Source organism: Ziziphus jujuba, chromosome 9, assembly GCF_031755915.1.
Source record: "Ziziphus jujuba cultivar Dongzao chromosome 9, ASM3175591v1".
Classification (NCBI taxonomy): Eukaryota; Viridiplantae; Streptophyta; class Magnoliopsida; order Rosales; family Rhamnaceae; genus Ziziphus; species Ziziphus jujuba.
Genome location: NC_083387.1, coordinates 20,362,485 through 20,387,024, shown reverse-complemented (window position 1 = coordinate 20,387,024; position 24,540 = coordinate 20,362,485). Strand labels below are relative to the sequence as shown.

The 24,540-nt window shown below is 29.4% G+C and overlaps 1 protein-coding gene across 1 annotated transcript; it reads right to left on the bottom strand.

The window, feature by feature from the left end:
- Positions 1–209: 209 nt before the first annotated feature.
- LOC107427202 (beta-amyrin 16-alpha-hydroxylase CYP87D16) lies at positions 210–15,785 on the bottom strand. The gene is made up of 10 exons (XM_016037563.4): positions 15,715–15,785; positions 15,376–15,630; positions 14,522–14,852; positions 13,276–13,425; positions 1,655–1,909; positions 1,453–1,542; positions 1,144–1,228; positions 926–1,032; positions 686–813; positions 210–478 (listed from the first exon to the last, which is right to left on the bottom strand). The coding sequence occupies exons 2-10, from the start codon at positions 15,576–15,578 to the stop codon at positions 382–384; spliced, it is 1,446 nt and encodes a 481-aa protein (XP_015893049.1). The 5' UTR covers positions 15,579–15,630; positions 15,715–15,785; the 3' UTR covers positions 210–381.
- Between the last annotated feature and the right edge of the window lie 8,755 nt (positions 15,786–24,540).

Genomic DNA, 24,540 nt, shown 5'->3' with positions numbered 1-24,540 from the left:
TATTGATAATTTCATAATAAGACAAATTTGCTGGATCAATAAAGTTTGAGAAGAGGTGAACTCAAGAAATATGTTACTAGAGAAGGCATCACACTGATGTCAAGCTTCCTGCTCTCACTCTCTTTCTCTTTTGCATAACTATTGACAAAGAAGGGCTTCATCATTGTACGTGCAGATTTAGGCACATACAATTCTCAAACACATATATCAACAATCAGAATATCCTGATTTTATTAAAATACAAATGTATGTTCCACACATGCGATGAATATATATTCAAAATTATTATGTCCCAGTGCATCCATATAATCCTTATTACTTAATTGTTTCTATATAGTATATTAATTAATATAGGAAATTAATATGCATCTCTTATTTGCTTTAATTTACGTATTGCTGCGCGAACCTAATGTGAATGCCTTTTCCAAATCCTAAAATAGGATTTCGAGAAATTGTTGCCCCTTTGATCTTTGTCCACCTGTGAAACATATCAAAAGTAATTAACAAAACAAAAAGAAAAAAGTGATTAATTTTATGCAGCAAAAGTAACAATTTATGTCGTATACTTTTACCCCAAAAACAATTGATGTTAAATATAAAAAAAAGTGACCAGAAAACTCAGATTAAAGTTTTTGCGATGAAATTGACTATTTACAGCAGAAAGAAAAGTACTAAAGAAACTGACCTATATTTGGTGAGCAAGACATGGAAGAAAATGCACATGAACGCTCTACTAAATTCAGCTCCTGCACATTGTCTTGTTCCTCCACCGAAGGGCGAGAAATTCTTCGATATAACATCTGAATCCATTTCCTATATTTTTCCATCAAAATATGAAAAAGTTCACCTCTAATGCATAAAATTAAAGTTGGTAAATATTTAAGCGAAATGGCATCCGAGAAAAATGTTGGCAATCAAAATCAACCTTCCAACGCCATGGATTGAACTCAAGAGGATTCTTATAGGTGTCAGGATTCATCTGAAGAGCCGAAGTGACAACCATAATTGTCCAACCTGCTGGAATTGTAAATCCTGTATTCAAAATTAGCGTTACAACTCAAGAATTTGATTGTAAATAAGCATCAAAAGGCATTTCTCTAATAAAAAGTAAAATAAATAGTGGCAAAATGAGAAAATACATACCTTTTCCTTTTACTTCAATGTCTTTGAGTACTTTCCTTAATAATCCTGGCGCCACATTTCCTAGCCTTAGAGTTTCATTGATAACCTACATATATTTTGCAAATAAACAACATCAAGAACTCAATTTTTTTTTTTTAATATAAGGTAACCAAAAAAAATTTTTTTAAAACTTTAAAAATCTGTTGTCGAATGCATTTTTGTGTTTTTGTAGTATATATTAAAAGGAAATTGAAACATAATCATCAAAAGGAGCTTAATTAGAGTGTAAATTTAAAAAAATAAAAAATAAAAAATAGTGAGCCAACTAACTTGAAGAGTAAAGGTCATTGATTTATAGTCATCCCATGTGAGTGGTGAATTTGGATCCTTTTTCCTTCTAAAGACCGCATCTTGCTCAGCCTGAAAATTGGAAAAATAAATAAACAAATAATAAAAGCAGTATAATTCAACATTAGTGCATTCTAAGAAAAAATTAAAGATATCATTGAGGATCAAACAGATAAGTACATACAGTTAATTCTTGTAATACAGAAGGATGGTCCGAAAGGAGTTGAAAAGCTAAAGCTATGACTGCTGAAACAGACTCAAATGTAGCAAATAATGCCGAATAGAGCATCTGGACAACCAGTTCCTCTGACAAATACTTTTCTTTATCCATGTCTCTGATCATCTGATCGACTAAATCTCCTCCACTTTTCTGCTCTGCTGAATTATTGACTTTATCCTTTAGCATATTCCTCAACATGTTTGTTGCTTTTTCGTGGCTCTGAAATAATTAAGTAAATTCCAAGTTAAACCTGTCATCTAAATTTATACATAGGTATATAGAAATTCTCTCATTTTATCTTATATCTATATATAGGTACTATATGAATTCTCTCATGCTATATACAAGGACAGAGCCAGGATCTTTAAGTTATGGGCGGAAAAAATAAATGATAATTCAAAATTATAAAAATTAAGAAGTAATTATTAACATGCATTATGTGATTAAAAAGCTATTACAACATTTTGTGGGTATAATTGATTCACTCTGACAAATGAATCCTCATTTCTGAGGATACTCAACTGATATCAATTTAATGATCAAGCTATGAGTTAGCTCAGTCACTAGAAGTTTACTTAGGCTTGATTATGGATTTGGGTCATGCTTGAGGCTATAATCTCTTCTAGGTATATATTTGGAATGGCCGAGTCTATATCTAAGGTCTATGGAGTGACCAGCTAACGAAGACCTACCTAATGTACTATAATACTTGAAGTGGCCTTTGTCTTAGAATGTTTGATGTATTTGACTAAGACTACATCCTAAGGGCAATATGAAGATGGAATTAGCTAGATCTTCTTTTTATCATTTGGAGCACATGACATTATTTTTAGTCTAATTTTTCCTTAGGAAACCCTACTTTCCTAAAATAAGTCTTTGGGGTCTAAACCATTAGAGTGTGGTGAACCAATTTTCTTGTTCTCCAAGGAAACCTCATGCCACAGAAATATATATTCCATTATGATCTACATCAAAGGTATGCATAGATTAGAAACCCTAATATTACTCATTCAAATTCCCTCTTCTGACTTGATTATCATAGAGTCTTTACCAAGCATTTTAACAATGTTTTCTATTTTACAAATCCACAGGTTGCTTAATAGAGAAGAAGGAGGACAATTTTTGAACAGTTAATTTTTACATTAATAGTTTGGCATGCTAAGTAAGGGTACTTTAACAAACACTAGCATGATTTGTACCTTCAAAAGAACCTCGTTTAGGTTCAATTGTTTTGAGCATGATTCCCCATCATCATGCTAACAAGCAACATAGAATAACCATCTAATTCAACCACTCTTGGAAAGTGAATAATACTCTCCAAGCGACTTTGAAAGAGAAACAAGAAAAGATATTAGCCAAGATCAGTTTGTTACACTTAAATTTGATGTTTTTAATGGTACATTTTATCCTAAGAAGCACATTCAATAGTGTTACAATGTGAATCTTCAGCTTGTATACTAGATGACAAGTGAGATGCAATCATGTGCAAGATGCTTTCAACCATAATTAATAAATTCTTTCAAAGAGTATTTAAAGATGTTTAATTCAAAATTTACCCCAAGCTTAAGATTGAGGAGGGGAAAAAAAAAAAAAAGCAAACCATTTATTTATAATTAGATAGAAGAGGAGAGAGACTCTCAAGTCCTTCAAATAAATGTTTAATAAAGAAAATATTGAAATCACAAATTACAATGAATCAATTACGGTTGAAGCATTTTGGAAATGTGTGCCACATGATTGTCCATTTAATGTTTCTCTGACTTAGAAAACTCATATAGATGCATTGGAATATGAAAATTGCTACATCAAATTGGAAGAGGATAGGATGGAAGATAGGAAAGAATAAGGGAGACAAAATAGAAAAGAAGCAATAATAGTAAATGTGTTTGAGCATTGCATCCTACCTAGCTTCCAATTCCTCGAGAAAGATAAGCGTACTTTAAGGACCAATATAAATGAGTAGATTTTTGTATCTTTTTAAATACTGCTCCCTAACCATAATGCCTAATCGAATTGTCAAGCATTTAAGGGACAAGCACTATGTCAAATGGTTAAGATGAATGTTCATTGATCCAAGATTGTAGATAACTCCAAACATTGCGCCTTTCACAATGACTATGGACATTTAACCAAGGATTGCTGGCAATTCAAATGGGAGATTGAGCATTTAATAAAAATGGGGTATATTAAAGAGTTCATGCTAAATCAAGAAAACTTGGGGAACGATCAGACAAGAAATGTGAAATGGGTAATTCTAATCAAAGAAAAAAGAACTTTGAATCAGTATGTTCAAAACAAGAAAGAACAAAAGTGAAGAGTAAAAGACACAGCAAGTCAAAGCAAATCAAGGCAATCATTGATATGCTTTAACTTAAAACTAAAAAGGATGTACACCAACTAAATGGATAAGTGGTAACACTTAGCAAATCGATCTCTTGATCATTTGATAAATTCCATAAGTTTTTCACTATGTTGAAAGGATGCAAGGATTTCCAAAGGACTAAAGAATGTGAAGTAGCATCTCAGGAATTAAAAAGGTATTTTAACTCCCCACCATTCTTAATAAAACCTAAAGAGAGGGATGTTTTAGAATTCTACCTAGCAATCTTTGACAAAGCAATGAGTTCCATGCTAATAAGATCAAAATTGACATAATAAAGATCAATGTTCTATGTAACTAAGGTATTATTAGATGCTAAGAAAAGATGCATTTTAATCAAATAGCATATCTCCACCTTCATTGTGATGCCATGAAGATTCAAATATATTTTCAATGCCACATAATAAAGGTAGTTACGACGTATCCTCTAGAAGCAACAATCCATAAACTTAATTTGGTGGGGAGAATGGCATTATGGGCTATTTAGTTAGGTGCATTTGATGGGAGGTACATTTCTTAAACCTCAATTAAGTTTAAGGTTCTAGCTGATTTTATAATAGAATTTACTATCTTTTAGGTTAAGCCGACAAATAAGCAAGGATATATAAAGATAAATAGGCACAATATGTTAATGGTTCATCTAATGCTATAGGCTACAGAACCAAAATCTTGTTGAAAAGCCCAAAGGGAGATTTGGTAGAACATTCATTAAAGTTCAAATTCAAAGCTTCAAATAGCCATTGTTGTCTTGGTAGCACCATTGGACAAAAAATGCATAATTCTTGTTGAATTATTGTTTAAGAGGAGCATCTCCAAGGAGGTGAAGGTTCTAACTACAGAAAAGGAAGTAGAATCCTAGACCCATTAATTATTATGTATATCTTAAATGGGGAGTAGCCTCCAAACAAGTTTGAATAGCATAAATTAAAGATGAGAGTAGCTAAATATATATATTTCGAGGCAAGCTGTTTAAAAGGTCTTATTTGGGACTGCTACTTAAATGGCTAGGTTTAAAAAATGCTTTAAAAATCATAGCAAAGATGTATGAAAGGCATTAAAGTTATGCAAGGAGGATAACACCATAAAGTTTTTATTGGTCAATATTACTAAATGATTATGAAGCATATGCCAATGGTTATGAAAAATGTTTGAGATTTCCTTTGGTCAATCATGTGCCCTCAGATGAACTTACTTCTATCTTAAACCCTTCCTTTTCAGTCAATGGGGTTTGGATATTATAGGACTATTGACTATTGCACCAAGGTAAAGAAGGTTTGTTCTGGTAGTAATTGATGAGGACATGACTTGGAGCACCTCGAAATGGAATCCTGAGCCATTTCAAATCTCTACGGGACCAATATCCAGGGCTACAGCAAGGAGGTTTAAACAAGCACTAAATGGTTTAATCCAGGTGTTCACATCTCAAGGAAGCAAGTTCATTACTGAAGATGAACTAAAATTGGTCCATATGATGCCAACATGAAAGAGAGCTTAACACATGGAATTTCTACAGCATGGTGATAGGGCAAGTTTTGATGACATGGATGGTGATGTGGCATCATATGGTGACATGGAATTTTTGTTGTGGGGAGGATGATATGCCCCTACATGGCATTCAACTAAGCTTGGCCGAATCTTATCATCAGGAAACATAAAATTTTTATTTATGTCTTGATTGGATTTTGGCATGTTACCAATTTTACTTTTCTAATTTAGTTTTATTAGGTTTTTAAATTACTTTCTTATTTTAGTGAAAGTTGACTGGTCAAATAAACCTAACCAAATTAGACTTCCTAAACCTAACCAAATTAGGTTTCCTAAGCTTAAATTTTGGCTGTAATGGTTTTTAGCATATTTAGGAAAACTTTGTAATTTATTTTGCCTATTTAAAAGCTCATAAGTCATGAATAAAGGTAGATTACAATTTTGATTAAAAATGAGAGTAAATTTCTTGGTTCTCTAGGAACTAGATCAAACTTTTCAAGTTTTGTTTGTGGAGTTCAAATTTGACTTATCAATAGATTATTCCGCATCCTATTAAGGAATCTTCACCATACCAAGGTTCTTACTTCAAATATAGGTAAAGGGTCGAGGTCTTCCATTGATAACTTATACTTATACAGTCCAAATCAATCTTTGTTATTACTTTAGATTCGTATCAGTAACAAACTACTTTTAAAAATGGGTAGACGCTAAAGCTTATGCCAATGTCAAGGAATCAGATATGGTTCAATTCATTTGGAAGCACATTATATAAAAGTTTAAGCTCCCAAGAATAATTATAATTAATAATGGCTCATAATTTATCATCTCAAAGTCCAAGGAGTTTTATGTAAAATCGAAGATTGGAGTTTAGTATTCAACCTTAAGACACCCACAAGGCAATGCATAAGTTAAACTAACTAACAAATCAATACTCAATACATTGAAGAAATGCCTTACGTAAGCTAAGGGGAAGTGGGTCGAGGAACATCTTGGAATACTATTGTCTTACAAAATAACAATTTTTACTCCCTGAAATTCAAACCCCTTTTCTCTACTCAATGGAAGAGAAGCAATGATACTATAGAGAGAACTTTAAGGGTAAGTGGCATGTTAAATCAACTAAATGACTAGTTAATGAGACAATCAGTGGATGAGGTGGAAAATAAAAATGAATTAGTAACTATTTGTCTCATACAAGATTAGCAACTTGTAGTGTCATATTTTAATATTACGGTTAAGACTAGATAACTTTGGCTCGATGATCCCATTCTCAAGAAGGCTTTCCAAAATACTTAGCAGCTTATACTGAGAAGCTTAGGCCAAAATGGAAAGCCTTTGTCAGGTCACCACGATTCCCAGACCTGATGCCTACAAGTTACAAGACATTGAAGGAAAGGATGTTCCATGAAATTGAAACTCTAAACAACTTTGGACATATCATACCAACTCTTTCATTTAATGTTTTAGCATATCATTCTATTTTCTTTTTAATATATTCTATTTTCTATTTCAAATAAAATAAATGATGTCATTGAATCATTTTTGTTATTTTTAATAATAAAGTTTTTCATTATTCTACTCTTGTATGTATGCCTTATTAAACTTTCTTACAAAAATGACTTGGTATTGCATTGTCTAGTCCATTTTCAATTTCAAAAAAGGCTAAAATTCTTATGCATTACTGTAATGCTATAAGCGAATCTTTAACTAGAAAGGCTATAGCTCAATCTTGAACTAGAAGTACTACAAGCTAGGGAGATTGGTGTAAGCCTTTCTAGCTAGTAATACTACATCCTCGTCTCATAATAATGAAGCTTTAAACCATATGCACTATGGGGCTCACCTATGTTCATTTGGCTCTTGACCTTGATTGGCCATTAATTTAAGTGGGTAGATGGTGGAAACAAATCAACAAACCAGTCTCAAGCTAGTTTAACTTGTGGTAGTAAAGATGAACATAACTATGAAATTGAATACTGAATCTCACAGTTGATTATTCTCTTAGTTTATTTATTCAAAAAGTAATGAAGCAAAGGCCAAAAAAAATCATAATAGGTACTCGATTATTGGCAGTAGGTAATTTTCATTTAAAAGAAAAAGTTTATTACGTAACCATTTGACATAAATAAAAAACAACACTTGAAATAAAGTTAGTTGATTAGCTTGTTTGCTATAGAATGGGTCTCAATTGTAGGTCTATTACAAAGAGAACATCTACATTTAACTCCTTGACATTTTGAGGTCAATTTTTATATCAAAGTCACCAAGCACTATGTTAAGCTTGGTTCTTCCAACCTCAACCATATGATCTATGACTTCAACTTCTTGGCCTTGCCAGTCCGCCTCATTGCCTTCTTCAGTAAATGATATATTTGACCATAAAGCCACTGCCTTATCCAAAGGTTGTTTCCTTTTATATAGCAAAGTTATTTTTTGTTGATTGGGATCAATAATAACTGGTGGAGTTGTTGATTTTTGCCTTGGTTTGTTGGTTTTTTAAGTTTTCTTCTTCCCCTTTTTTTTTTTTTTTGGGTTCTTATGGACATTGCACATGATTTATGACATAGTTAGATTTGAGGCTTTGACAGTTTTGTTTTCCATTACTTGGAGCTTTTCACTTGTGAGATTCAGCCACAAAGTACTTCTGAAGTTAGGAAATGGTCCAAAAATAATATAAATACAGTATTTTAGTCTAGTGCATGTGTGAAATTTAATTTGAAATTAGAAAAACCAGCACTTTGGGCAACAACGAAACATATCAGGATTTTGGCAAGATCAATTTGAAGTTTTGGGCAATGAAATTTTTCTCCATGAAAATGTTTTTCAAGCTTAGTTGGGAATTGACTTTATTTGTGCTATAACTGTCAGCTCATCCTCAATAAATGAAGGCGGTTCTTTGTTAAAACGGTGATTTGGATGACATAAGAAAATAGAGGTGAGAATATAATCTAAGTAATAAAGCTTAGTATGAAATTAATTGTATCTTAATAAAGTTCAAGTTCCAGGTGGTTCTAACAAGTTTGAAACCAAGCTCAAGACACAATGAATAAAAAAATTGTTTGCCACCTCTAGATTATTAAGTGTTTGCCATCACTCGTGAATATGTTTAATAGTAACTTCATAGTACATCACGCACTTAGTTGGAAAAAATACTTCTCATCATTATTTTCTTAAACAGTATAGTATCTAAATAGTACCTAGGGGTGATGGAAAGATCATGAAGCTCCAAAAAAATTGATAGCCTAAGTAGAATCCTCTAGTAATTGGGCATGATTTAGGTTAATGCTAATTCAAATCAAGAAAGGAATGAACGAATGACTGAATGAACAGGGAACAAAAACCAAGTTTAGGATCTCATGGAAGCATGTGAAATTGTCACGGAAGGAAAGAGCAAATTTATCATTTCTTGCATGAACAATGGAGACATTGCAAATGCAATATTTATTCTCGATTTTGGCTAAAAAAGTAGGAGAGTTTATTTTTCACTTATATATATTGTAGGGTTCTTTTTCTCTTCCCTTTCCTATGGCATCAAGAAACAATTGGCTACACTAAACATCAAATAAGGAGGCTGATTTAGCCTCACCCTTAGAATGTTGCTTGGAACTAGATTTGGATTAAGTAGAAGCTTGCCCTTTTGAGTTGTACTATCTAAGCTAATGTGATTCCGCCCGAGCCCGTTCAACCGATAACCCGCTGGGGTGCTAACCCGACACGGATGAAGACCAGGCTAATCACAAGAGCTCAAATTAAGAGGTTTAAGGACAACCTGGAGTATTTATACAGGGGGTAATCAATTCTCAATAGAGCTTGTTCATAATTGAGGATACAAAGCATATTCTAAGCATCCAAGTGGTGAAGCTGAGCAGTTTTGGTGCAAATATGAACAATGGACAGCATGAAATGGTTCCAACTCTTTATGGATTCAATACATATGTCTAAGAGGATATGTAATCAAGTCAAGGCAGCTTCAAAGGCATTCAAAAAGAGGTTGTACGGACAGCTTCAAATTTGGCCTGCTTTTTACTGTATTTTGTGTTGGCTTTACTGTATTTTGCTGAGTTGGCTTTTTCTTCCTCTTCCAAGCATGGGCAACGTGTGAGACTTCATATTCAGCTTATTTGGCATCCTATAAAGCATATTGAAGCTGATTTGGAGTTCAAATTGGTCAAAGATTGGTCAAAGTCAACTTAGTCAAAAAGCTAGTATTTTGGTTTCCTAATTTGATTATGACTTTTTGTTTTAGAAAATTAGTTTTTTATTTTGATTTTTATTTATTTATTTTCTGGAAAAATAAGTTTAGGAAGGTTATTATTTTAGTATTTCAATTGTAAATTAATTAATTCCTAATTCAAAATAAAGGAATTAATTAATCCAAATTAGTTTAAGAAACTAGGAAAAATTAGCCACTCTCCTTTTCTCTACTTTCCTTTTCTCTACTTTATTTTTCTCCACACTTTTGAGTCCAGTTTTGAATTAATTTTTTTAGGGTTTTTTCTTTGTAATCTTAGCCTATTTAAAGGCTTATTTTCAATGAGAAATCAAGCTTGAATTTTATACAAAAAATTATTTGTGAGATTGAATTCTCTTTGTTCTTTTGAACACCTAAAACACCATTAGTGAATGAGTGTTTTAGTTTGACTTATCAATAGGTCTTCCATCACCTATTGTGGCGTCTTCATTATATACCAAGGTTTCTAATCACAGGTTGGTTAGGGGTCAAGGTGACCATTAGAACTTGAACATAATTAGATCCGGGCTAATATAATACGGGTTTAGGAGCAGGTAGTCCTAGGTTCGTATCATAAGCCATAATGATTAGTAAAGCCGAGGCTCCCCTAGTGGAATTCTTAGCAGTAAAGTGAGTAGTTTTGTAAGAATAAATAATATCTGCAGAGGCATTCATGTTGGTTCATAGCCATCTATCTTTTTATACAAGGCCCTAAGGAATCTTGGTCTACTCTAGGAAGTTTTACAAGATATGATTACCAAATATAATGCCCAAGATAAAATGCTTAATAAAAAACTTTAGTTTTTCTTGATCACTTAATTTCTAAGGTGGAACTTACAAAGAAAAATAGGAAGCTATTGAAATTTAAATAGAATTCAATATTAAAAAAGGGTTAACTCGTAAATGATTGAAGAATAATGATGAACTTAAGGATGTTATTTCTAGGACAAGCATAAAAATCCTAAAGATGCATCGAAATGAGACTTGAGAAAGATGTAGATAGTATTGCTAAGGAAAGAAAAGGACTTTATATTGTTTTTATGATGATTTTAGATCAATTTGAACCTAACTTAATGCTGGAAATGAAAGTTTGCATAAAGTGTTTTCTAGTTTTTAGCGATTTAGGGGAGTTTAGAGGATTTGATAGCAAACTAAAAGAAGAAGATAACATTTTGTGGGTTTATTAAAGTTCTCTTGGATGGATGAGATTTAGAGATAAGGATTCGATCCAACATTTGAGATTAAGGAACCTTAGGTGCAAAAGGCATGACAGAGTATAGGATTTCGGAAAGTGTAATGATTTGCCATGTGTCAATTGTTTTGTGCTTAACATTTCAAGCTAGAAATGATGAAATGGGGACCTAACTCGATTGTATCTCAAAATTTGATGCTAAATATCTCAAAATTCGATACTAAATACTCCTTTGTCTCGAAACTTGATACACTCCATTGCTAAACTATTCACTTCATAAAGTTTTTTTTTTTTTGGGGGGGGGGGGGGGGGGGGGGGCTAACTGTGTGGGCATAATTCACTTCGTCAAATGAATCATCATTCCAATGAGTAAGCTTAGGTCACTAGGAGTTTTTTATGCTTAATTGTGGATCTAGATCATGGTTGAGGCTATGCTTTTTTCTAGGTTATACTTGGAATGGTCGAGCCTCTATCTTGAGCCTATGGAGTAACCAAATTGTAATGTACTCATACTCAAAGTGGCTTTGTCTCAAAATATCTTAGGTATTTGATCGAGGCTACATTCTGAAAGTAATATGAAAATGGAATTTAGCTGGATCTTCTTTATATCATTTAGAACACACAATGTTAGTTTTCATTTAATGTTTCCAGAGGAAACCCCACTTCTTAAAATAAGACTTTGTGGTTCAACTCATTAGGGTTTGATGAGTCTATTTTCTTGTCCTTCAAGGAAACCTTATGCTAATGAAATATATATATATATTCCATTATGGTATACATCAATGGAATCCACATATTAAAACCCTAATGTTACTTTGGCATCCAAAACAATCTCAGTGAATGGAACATCAAAGTATTATTATGCGGTCCTACTTTGGTACCCCAAAGATCTTCATGTTCCTTCTATTTTGCGAATTCGTATTAGGTTTTATATCAACTATCCCATGAAAAAGGATGGTATGAAAAAATGCTTCTACAAACTTAATATTGCAATATCACATAAAAAAATTATGTAACTTTTCGATAAATAATAATGTGCAATTATCAACTAATAAGGATCAACATTTTAATAAAATAAAAGTCTCAAAGCAACAATATATCCTCCATGAACATTAACCACTTACAACTGCTACTAAGCATCATAACCATCTAATTTAATTTGAATGATTGAAAATGGCAAACAAAAAACAAAATATAGGTAATATTTTTTAGAAATAATAAAAATAGGTTAAAAGAATGGCCTTAATATATATATATATATATATATACATAGTCTTGTGCTACAGTGAGCATGAACGCCCACCATAGGATAGTCTTACATTGTCAAAAAATTACTCACCTACCATATGGTGGCCATGCTTGCCTACTATAGCAAATTTGTATATATATATATATATATATATATGTGGTAGTTGATGTGTTTCCACCTTGAATGGAATATGTTTTTGCACTTTTATCCCTGAACTTTTATTTTGCGCTTTAGTCCTCAAAGTCAAATTTCCTTTAAAGATTTTGTCCTTAGAGTGCCAAAACATGATCAGTTTAAGGACTATTTGTACAAGCGAAATTCAATTTAAGGACCATTTGTATAAGCAAAATTTGATTGTGCCAAAACATGTTCAGTTCAAGGGGGAAACATGCTAATTGTCCATATATATATATATATATATATATACAACCCTAATCTATTAGGATATTCTAACTATATAAAGTCAAAATATAGTGTTATGAATTAACGTAAATTGGTTGTTTTCACTTTATCTTGATTTATTTGCATTATTCCTTAATTTTATAAAGTCAGGATATATTATGATCAGATAATAATATATATATACAGATGTTCTTTATGGTGTGGATGCATCTCATACCAACTTTGATACAGTGATTCATACCAAAATATTGTATTACACAAAAATTGGTATAACATGCATGCATCTACAAGTTATTAACTTACAAATATCGACATCTTACAATTACTTATATGTGTATATATATATATATATAATATTATTATTATTATTGCAATATTCTTTAACAAGAAAATCTATAATTTTATTATATAAGGAATATTTTATGTAGTAAGTGTTGAAGGTTGCCACATCATTATTAAACTTTTAGATTAAAATTCAAATACTATGCTAAACATTAGCCATGTAAACTTGCCTAATTTAACTAAATCAAAGATCCATAATAAGAGACTCACTCTATCTAGAATATAGTTTAAGACTAGGCATAAATCAAACAAACTAAAAGCTTCTATGGATTTTTTGCTGATTTTTATTTAATTATTTGCTTACCTTGGAACATCTATGATATGCTGTACCAGGAATGTTCAAGGGGAAAGACATTAGACCGTCTAGTATTCTGCTATACATTTCACTTAAGTCTTCTGATGATTTTTCTGGATCATGACCGAATATTTGCTTCGCACAAAAGTTTAGGACCATCTGTAATTTTCCGGCCAAGAATAAAAGAAACTATACATTAATTCTGAGAAAAATGAAAAGCAGAAATTAATTAATCTCCAAATAATTAAATAAAAAAATGAACAACTCAATTGAACATTGAAATTTCATGAAATGCTATAGCCTATTCGGCTTGAACTCCATGAACTTCACAGATGCGCTAGCTGGCTTCAGTCCCATATTCATACATTGTCATGTGTGAATGGAGCCAACTAACAGCATTTCCAATAAGAAGGTAGATTGTGGAGACTCACATATCGAATAAGCAAATTAAAAAATTGTTCTTTAATAATAATGTATAGAATGAATGTTAAGTTAATATGACTGGTGCTATTGATATTGTTAATATGAATGTCTATTTCTAGATGCTCTACTATACATTGTACCTTTCAGAACAAATTTTAAATTGGATATCAATATATTAGACATTTATGCTATTTAGATATCAATATTGTGAAGTATCTTCAATGACATTGTAGATTGCTAAAATTTTATCACATAAAAAAATATCAATAGCCATTAAAAAATAATAATAATAAAAGAACAACTCTCCAATGGAACTATCGTAAGTTGTTATAGCAAACAAATAATAAAATAAAATAAAATAGACATTGTGGGTAGACTGTCAATTTTTTGAAGATATGTTAGATAATGTGACTTAAGCAAAACTTAAAAAGAATCATTATCAAGAATATAAATTTTTTTTTTAAAAAAAAAGGAAAAAATAAATAAACGTATCAATATTAATCGTGTATTAGACAAAATTGTTGGAGATTGATTTTTGAGATGATTCTCATTAATGAGATGTCTATGCCATATTGACAAAATGTAATTAAAGAGTTTGGTAGGATATGGATCTCGTGTTCCATTTTTTCCATTCTCATTCTTGTTGAATGAGGGATAGAATTTCTCACCTTAATTATTTAAAAAAAAAAAGAAAAAACAAAAAATATCAAAATAACAATAAACTAAGCAAACAGAAAGCAACCGAATTCTTCACTAATGAGACAAAATGGAAATAGTAATAAATAAATAAAAACAAACAGAAAATCCTTTTTCTTTTTTTCTGAAATTTTACCGCAGAAGCTTCATGTTTGACTTCAATAGATGATTGATTTGACCATGCACGAAGATTTGTGTCCACGAATTGTTCAATCAGAGGGATCAATTTATTCTTCAGACTCTGAGCACCAAAATGAGTAAGAAATATGCCTCTGATGTACTTGTGGAGACTACCATGTGCATTGGTTCGACTTTCACCTTCATGCTTAAAGATGTTGGAAAATGTGTCCATGTAGTAAAGTTCAACTGTTCTTCCTTCTTCAGCGAAAACATAGTTGTTGAACTCTGGATCAACTGATATCACCACTGGCCGACCTGCCAAATTTGTTCGAAATATAGGTCCATATCTGCGAAAACAAACAATAAAAAATAAAACATAAAAAATAAGTCAAACAATAAAATGGGTGTCCCGTTAAAAATAATATGGTTTGAGTTTTTAATAATTCAATTTAGTATTAAAACCAAATAAAATTGAATCCAAAAGATTATTGGGTTTACATGTGCAGAAAATGTTAAACTTTATAAATATGATGATAATATATGTACCTCCCAATAACTCAAAACCAATAAAATAAGTCTATAAGATTAAATTAAAAGGGCTTTTTACCAATTAAAATCTCTATAGTTTGCATGATATTTGTGATTGAGAGTGTGATTGAGGCCTTTGTTATAAGAGATCTGAAGATTGTAAACTATAAATTGAATTTGATAATCTTTTAACACAGTACTCTAGAACGACATAAATTCTTGTGTTTTTATATCCATTTATTTTTGTGATATATCTATTTTACTGCAAGTTTGACATGAACGAGGAGGACAACAAACAAAAATTATACATGTACGTGCTATTGGAATTTGAAACTCTCTCACCTTTGAATTCTCTTCTTTATGAATGGGTGGAGATCAAGAGAATAACTGGGAAAGATGAGATGAAGAGTCTCACCAATGAAAGGTAAGCCCATGGAACCTGGAGGGAGAACAACTCCATTGCTGTATCTTGCATTATTCCTCCAGTACTGGCTAATGAAAATGACCAGAACTGCAACTAGAATATACAACCCGATCGTCCACATAATCTTCACCTTGTGTACGTTGAACCAAACAACCAAAGCAAGCTTAAGTGGACTAACAAAGTCGTGGAAAAGGGAAAATTATGAGTCGGAAAAGAAGATCGAATGACAGGTAGATCATATATGATATAACACTGACCTTAAGGCCTGTTTGGATCCTGGTAAAACTTGGAAGAATTTTTTTGACGTCGTTTGGTATCATTGGTTTTGGGTTTTTCAACTTTGTTATAAGTAATTTATTTACTTTAAATGTTTTTTAGTATTAGTTAATGATAGATAAGGTTGGCCAAAGGTCTAAATTAATAGCAATTAATATTAACCAAAAACTTGAAGGGAAAAAAATAACAAAAAAAATATATATATATATAATTGAACATAATTTGAACTTTTTTTTTTCTTTTTTTCAATTGAGGTTAGCTATTTGTCATAATCACTAGTTTATGGTAAATTTTAATTGAAAATATTTAATTTTATTATTTTTATATTAAAACTCTAAAATGAATATTTTAATAATAAATATTTAAATTGTCATTTAACATATATATACATATATATATATATATATATATATATATATATCTTTAGTGATCGTGTACCAATAGTAATAAATAGCATTTTCTTTTAAATTTGAGATACCTAACAAACTTTAACATTTACTTAGAGCATGACTAAACATTTGAAATAACCAAATTATATACAAGTCCTATCCAATATATATATATATATAGTCAATCTGTTATAAGGATATCATTTATGAGCTTTTACATTATTTTAAAGATTAGATTTAAAAATGTTCTTGAATTTTACATAAATTTAATAAAATACTAAAATCTAAGAAGGTAAAATAAACTTTATCAGAACGTATATAAATTTTAAATACATCTTTAAATATCGACCTTTAAATAGATTCAAAAGCAAATAAGTAATAGTCCTGCGATAAAAAAAAAAAAAAAAAATCTATCAAAATATCATAATGAAAAACGGAAATTTATATATACAATTAATACAATAACACTAGATTACCGTTTTTGTTAGTAATAAAAAGGATTTAATATTTAAATATAATTAACACATTATGTTAAAGTTTGTTGACAAAATAAAAACCATAAATGTTTGACACTTGCAAATAACCTTGTCTAACTCTATATTAAAATAACAAATAAGCTTCTCAACTATGATTATTTATAACACATTAACCCCTTTATCCCAATTGGATACTAACAACTATTTTAGTTTGACAAAAGGTCGCTTTTGGCATATTGATTATATCATTTTCCAAATAGTTTGATGGAAACTTTTTTTTAATTATCTAAATATTAAAAATAATCTTTCCTTCGACAATATTAATATTGATTAAATGAATTTTTCATTAATGACAAGAACTTAAGTAGTTTTAAATTTTAAAACTTTATTATTCTTTTAAGGATAATTTTGTTTCGATTTATAATATTCCTTTGATTTGTAAGTTTGTAATAGTATGAAGAAATTTTCTATATTATCATGAGGTTATTTCTAGGTATCAAATAATTCAAAGGCATTTTGTATATTTCACCTTAAACATGTATAGTACTAATTTACCTTTTAGGATGTCCATGCGAAGACAATTTAATGATTTAATCACTATTTGCTTTAATAATAATCTAAATTAAAATCTCTCACTTTCATTATCAAATAAATAGATAAATAAAAAATTTAAAAAAAATAAAACTTGAGAATGATATCTATTTTAAAAGAACCACACTCTCCCACAAATTTTCTAAATATTTTATACGCCCACATTTTCCAAGTTTTCCGGTCAAATAACTGCTTAAGCCAAGTTTGGTGGTGATAACTACCCTAATGAAATTTAATAGCATCAAATCAGAGCTACAAAAGTCATTCATGACGTTTTAAGCCAAAAAAGTCATACGTGTCCTACGAAAGTCACCAGTTTCGTGCTTTGTATAATAATGCCTACCTGCTATCTACATATTGCATAGACCTTTTTCTTTTTTTGTATGCTGAGTAAATATTGCAGATTCATGACCATAATATATAATGGGGAGTAGTCAATGGGCTAACATATTTGATAACTATACGTTGATCAATTGTCTTATTTTTTATACTATTAAATTTATTTATTCAACAGAAAAAATATTATTTATAAAAAATGTTTACTAAATATCTGTCTACACCGACTGGCCCATTATACTTATATAAATAAATAAATATATATATATATATATATAGAAAAATCCTATAAGATGCACACCATGGGAAGCGTCTATGAACCTCATTTAAGTATTATTATTATTATTATTATCATTTATGAACCTCACTCAAGTATTACTATTATTATTCTTATTATTATTATTATCTTTCAATTATGCCTGCACTTTCTCTCTACTCTCTCCTATTATTGTTGTTATTATTTATTTTATAATTAAACCGAGTCGTAATTGTCAGACTCAATAGTTACCTTAGATATATGTTAATTGTCTTTATCAGATCTAGAAATTTAATTCAGGAAGAGGCCCATTGTACGGTGAAAAATATCTTTTAAAGCGATAGTATTGTAAGTTGTTGCATTGGCTTAATAATTATAAAAAAATTATTTTCATCTAAATGAATCTTAAATTTTAATTTATGATTTATTTGCTATAATTTAGAATTACGTTGAAAACTTTTTGGTTTTTTCTTTTTGACATATAAGAACCTTTAATTTTAAAGAAAAGTTAAAGGAAAAAAAAGAAGAGCTAATTGAATTGATAAAAGAGAGGGATAAATTTTTTTCTTTTTTTTATCTTAGAAAAAGATGCTCTGATCACATAGACATCAATAATAACATAAAAAAATATATATAAAAATATAGGATGAGTAATGATATAAGTTAATTTCACTTATTTCAAATCAAAAAGTTGCTTCAAAAATAATTTTCCAAAAAACAATTTATAAATGTAAGGAAAATAATGCATATTTCTAAAAAGAAAACAAAATGTACACTATTTAATTTTTTGAAAGGGAGCACCACCTATTATTTTTACAAAATTGTTTAAAAAAAATAAATATGTCTATATATTTATAAAAGAAAAAAATAAATTGAGCGGGGCATTTGAACCCTTTAGTACTATAGTTCTTATGGGACAATCTAGTTGTAATATTTTCTCGAACAATAAATTGGATTCAAATCCATCACTTCAATATCATTATATATAATGGTTAAGTAATCTAAAAGCTTAGGACATGTAATGTAGCATTTTCCAAAATGATTTTTTATTCCACAAATTAGGAAAAGGCAAAAAATGTGTTTTTTTTTAATAAATTAGGTATGGGGATTTTAGCATCAAATTTTGAAACGGAACCTAGAGAAATCCTTAAGTACATACGCACTTTTTTTTCTTTTTTAAATTGAGTTTAACTATTTGTCGCAATCACTATTTTATGTAGTAAATTTTAATTTGAAGTATTTAATTTTATTGTTTTTTATAGTAAAACTCTAAAAGTGAATATTTTAATAATAAATATTTAAATTATCATTTAACATATAGGTTTTATTGGTGATTGTACACCAATAGTGATAAATAGCATTTTCATTTAAATTTGAGATATCTCACAAACTTTGACATTCACTAAGAACACAATTAAACTTTTGAATTAACCAAATTATATACAAGTCCTATCCAAAAAATAAATAAATATATATATAATCCTCATTTATCAACTTTTAAATTCTTTAAAAGTTAAAATTTAAAAATATTCTTGAATTTTAAATAAATTGAGTAAAATACTAAAATTGAAGAGGGCAAAATAAACTTTATCAGAACTTATAAATTTTAAATACATATTTAAATAACAATATTTGAATAGATATAAAGGCATATAAGTGATAGTTCTGATGAAAAATCTATTAACATATTATAATGAAAAATTGAATATACATATATATATATATATACACACACACAATTAATAGAATAATTCTAGACACCATTACCAAATGCCATGAAGTTAGTTTTTGGGCTTTTATTATGATTATTTTTCCCTTAGTGTTTCGTTAGTAATAAAAAGGAATTAGTATTTAAAATATAATTAACACATTATGTTATAGTTAAAGTTTGTTATAAAATAAATAGGGCAATTACATGAAACCCCCAGAAATGTTTGACACTTACAAATAACCTTTTCTAACTCTATGTTAAAATAACAAATAAACATCTCAACTATGATTATTTATAACATATTAACCCTTTATCCCAATTGGATACTAAAAAGTATTTTAATTTGACAAAAATTCGCTTTGGCATATCCATTATATCATTTTCCAAATAATTTCATGGAAACTTTTTTTAATTATCTAAATATTAAAAATAAATTTTCCCTCAAAAATATTGATATTAATTAAATGAATTTTTCATTAATTATGAGCAGTTAAGCAGTTTTAAATTTTTAAATTTATTATTCTTTTTAAGGATAATTTTGTCTTGATTTATATTATTCCTTTGACTTGTAAGTTTGTAATAGTACGAAGAAATTTTCTATATTATCATGAGGATGTTTCTAGGTATCGAATAATTCAAAGGCATTTTGTGTAATTTACCTTTTAGGATGTTATATGAAGACATTTTAGTGATTTAACTACTATTTGGTCTAATAATAATCTAAATTTAAATCCCTCACTTTCATTATCAAATAAATGAAAATAAAAATAAATAAATAAACTTTGAGAATGAAATCTATTTTAAAAGAACCACACTGTCCCTCCAATTTTCTAAAATTTTTATATGCCCACATTTTCCAAGTTTTCCGGTCAAATAAGTGCTTAAGCCAAGTTTCGTGGTGATAAGACCCCTAATGGAATTTAATAGTATCCAACCAGAGCTACAAAAGTCATACATATCCTACGAACGTCAGCAGTTTCGTGCTTTGAATCATAACCTACTTATTGCAGATACCTTCTTCTTTTTTCCTTATTTAATTTGCTGAGTCCATATTGCAGATTCATGACCATAATATATAATGGGAGTACTCAATGGGCTAACACATTTGATAAATATACGTTGATAAATTATCTTGATTTTTGATTTGGTAAATTTAAAAATGTTTTAAGTATAGAAAAGTTGTAGGTATTTTGTCCATAATTTTTTTACTGTTAAATTAATTTATTAAATAGATAAAGTATTATTTATAAAAGCTGTTGATTAAATATCTGGCAATATAGAACCGGTCCATTTTACTTATATATATAGAAAAATACTACAAGAGGCATATTATGGGAAGCGTCTATGAACCTCACCTAAATATTGTTTTTTTATAAAGAAACATGACCTTTTAACAACTTAGTTAATTGCACCTTCTCACTCAAATATTGTTCGTACTTTAAGGAAGTAGGATAGCTATACACTTCAGTCCCACGTCTATGCCCTTCGCCCATAGGTTTGGATTGAGCGGGGTTTGGCGTAGATCTGTTTAGGTATGATTAAACCCAAAAGAGAGGAAAAAAAAAAAAAAAATTATTGTTTGTACTTTGTTCAGCTGGATCATTATTGTTTCACTGGGTCATTTTACAGGCACGCCAAACATTTTAAAATCTAAGAATTAAATTGGAACAGGACTTACAATTATGCCTGCACATTCTCTCTCCTCTCTCCTCCATTATTGTTGTTATTATTATTATTATTATTTTGGTTTTTTCTATCCATTCTATCCTTCTCTCGCTAGGGTCATCTCCAATTTCACAAAGTTTAGCGCAGCGAATCACCTACGATATATTCTGGATCAAGGCATTTGGATCGTATTATCCAAACATCACTTTCAAGTAATTGAATTTTTGTTCAGAAAAAAATAATTAAACTTTGATATTTTGATAATTAAACCGGATCATAATTGTCAGACTCAATAATTACTTTATATATATGTTAATTATCTTTATCAAATCTAGAAATTTAATTTAGGATGCTCACCATTGTACGATGAAAAATATTTTTTAAAGCGATGATATTGTAAGTTATTTCATTAGCTTAATAATTATAAAAAAAAATACTTTCATCTAAATGAAGTACACTGAAATGAACTTTTTGTTTTTTTCTTTTCAGCATACAAGAACCTTTAATGTCAAAGAAAAGTTAAAGAAAAAAAAAAACTAATTGAATTGATAAAAGAGGGGGATTTTTTTTTTTTTTTTTTGAAGAAGATGCTTTAATCACGTAGACATCAATAGTAATTAGAAAATATATAAAGATTTAGGATGAGTAATGATATAAATTAATTTCACTTATTCACATGGAAAAGTCGCTCCTAAGAAAAAGATAATAATTTTCAAAAAAACACTTTATAAATGTAAAAAAAAAATAATACATATTTCTAGACAAAACGGAATGTACACTATTCTATTTTTGAGAGGAAGCACCACCTATTATTTTTACAAAATTGTTTTTAAAAAATAAATATGTATATATTTTTATAAAAGAAAAAATAATTGAGGAGGGCATTTGTCCCCTTTGGTTCTACACTAGATTCATCTTACACTAGATTCACCTATAGTTCTTATGGGACAATCTAGTAGTAAAAGTTACTATTTTCTGGAACAAAACAATGATTTGAATTCAAATCCATCACCTCAATATTAATATATATATATATATATATATATATATATGTATATATTGATTAATATATTTAGAAGACTTAGGACATGTGACGTACCATTTTACAAAATGATTTTATTTTACAAATTAAGAAAGGGCCAAAAATGTGGTTTTTTTTTTTTTTTTTTTGGTTTTTTGGATAAATTATGTAGGGGGATTTTAGCACCAAAATTTGAACCAGAACCTGAAGAAATTCTTAGGTATATACAACGTGCATATAGGAGTTATCACTAGTGATTATTATGAGATCAACGATAACAAATGTGTTAAATAATTGTATTTGAGATATAAGATATGAATATATATATATATATATATGTATAAATGATATACTTTTAAAAAAATATAGATAAATTTTGAAAATGTTCCTAAAAGATATATTTTTTTTAATAAAGTTCCTAGGTATTTTATATGGAAAAGTTTGGAAATACATGTATAACAAAATATGGATAATGTGAGTTCTTTTTGTTTCTTTGAAAGTTTTGAGACATCTCAGCTTGCAACTTTTCACATTCAACCATGGAAGCTGAATCCACAGAGGACCAGGTGTGGGGTTGCAAGGATTTATGGAGGATAAAGGATTGGAAGGTCAATTTGAGTAGATGGATGGCAATTGGAGAGAGCATGATGCTGATCTATTGGCGTTTGAAATGGAAAAGTTGCTCTTCCTACTGATTCTAGGATTCGATGACTTCATCTTTTAAAGAACGAATCAAAAGAGTTGTGGAAACATTGGGTGCGATAAATGATCATTAAGGTGATTAGGAAATTCTTACCATAATTTCTTGGTTTAACGTTTACATTCAAGATGGAAAATTCAAGGTGAGATGCAAGTTATAGATATGGGGAATGGCTATTACTTTGTTAAGATTCTATCTTGGGAGGATTGTTCGAAGGAGCTTTCTGAGGGTCCTTTGATTATTGTTGGGAATTCACTACACGAAAATTGAGATCTAACGACACTAACTTAGCAACGCTACAAAATAAATGAGTCTGAAAAAATAAAACTGCAATAAACTGTCGAAGTTAAACGGTCACTAAAAACAACAATATGCAATGTTGCCGTTCAGCATCGCTGAATATTTGACTGAACAGAGTCGCCTTTAATAGTGTGCACATATATTTTTTTTCTGAATTGCGTTGTTTAAATGCTAGACTCATGCAAAATAATTAACCAACCACTTATTTATATTTATATAATAACAAAATTTAATTATATGAGTACTTAAAAATAGATGCAAATAGGCGACCTTTATAATATAAAATGCATCGCTTAATATTTGGTATGATAAAAAACAGAAAATCGCTTAAACTTGCAAAAAAGCAATATAATTGAGGTTGTTATTCAATTATTTAATTTTTCATGTATAGTTATTTTCAGTTAATTAAACTTGCAAATTTCTTAAATTATAATTTTTTTTAAGACAAAGGAAACAGGCGATGCAGCTACTTCATTCCACGTCATCTGTTCTTTTTTTTTTTTTTTTTTTTTTAGCAATGAGATTTTTTTTCAACTTCAAATAACCAGTGAAAATATTTAAGCAATATAACTGAGGTTGTTGTTTAATTATTTAATTTTTCATGTACAGTTTATTTTGTATTAATTAAACTTGCACATCTCTTGTATTTGTTTTTTTTTAAGAGTAAGTGAACAAGCGACGCAACAGATTCATTCCTCATCATCTGTTCTCCTTTTTTTTTTTTTTTTTTTTTTTTTTCCTTCAAATCAATGTGATTTTCTTTCAACTTTAAATAACCAATGAAAATATTTAAGCAATATAACTGAGGTAGTATTTTTTTTTTTTTTATATAAGATAAGGGGAACAAGCGATGCAATTGCTTCATTGTACATCGCCTGTTCCCTTTTTGTCTTTTTTTTTTTTTAATCAATATGATTTTCTTTCAACTTCAAATAACCAATGAAAATATTTAAGCAATATAACTGAGGTGGTAATTTTTTTTTTTTTTTTTTAGAAGATAAGGGGAACAGGCGTGCAATTGCTTCATTCCACATCGCCTGTTCCCTTTTTGTGTGTGTGTGTTTTTTTTTTTTAATCAATCTGATTTTCTTTCAACTTTAAACAACCAGTGAAAATATTCAAGCAATATCACTGAAGTGGTTTTTGCCTTTTTTTTTTTTTTTTTTTAAATATATATAGGGAACAGGCAACACAACTACTTCATTCCGTGTCGCCTGTTCTCTTTTTTTTTTTTTTTTTTTTTTAATCAATCTGATTTTCTTCCAATTTCAATTAACTAGTGAAAATGTTTAAGCAATATAACAGAAGTGATTTTTTGTTTTTGTTTTTTTTTTTTTTTAAAGATAAAGGGAACAGGCGACG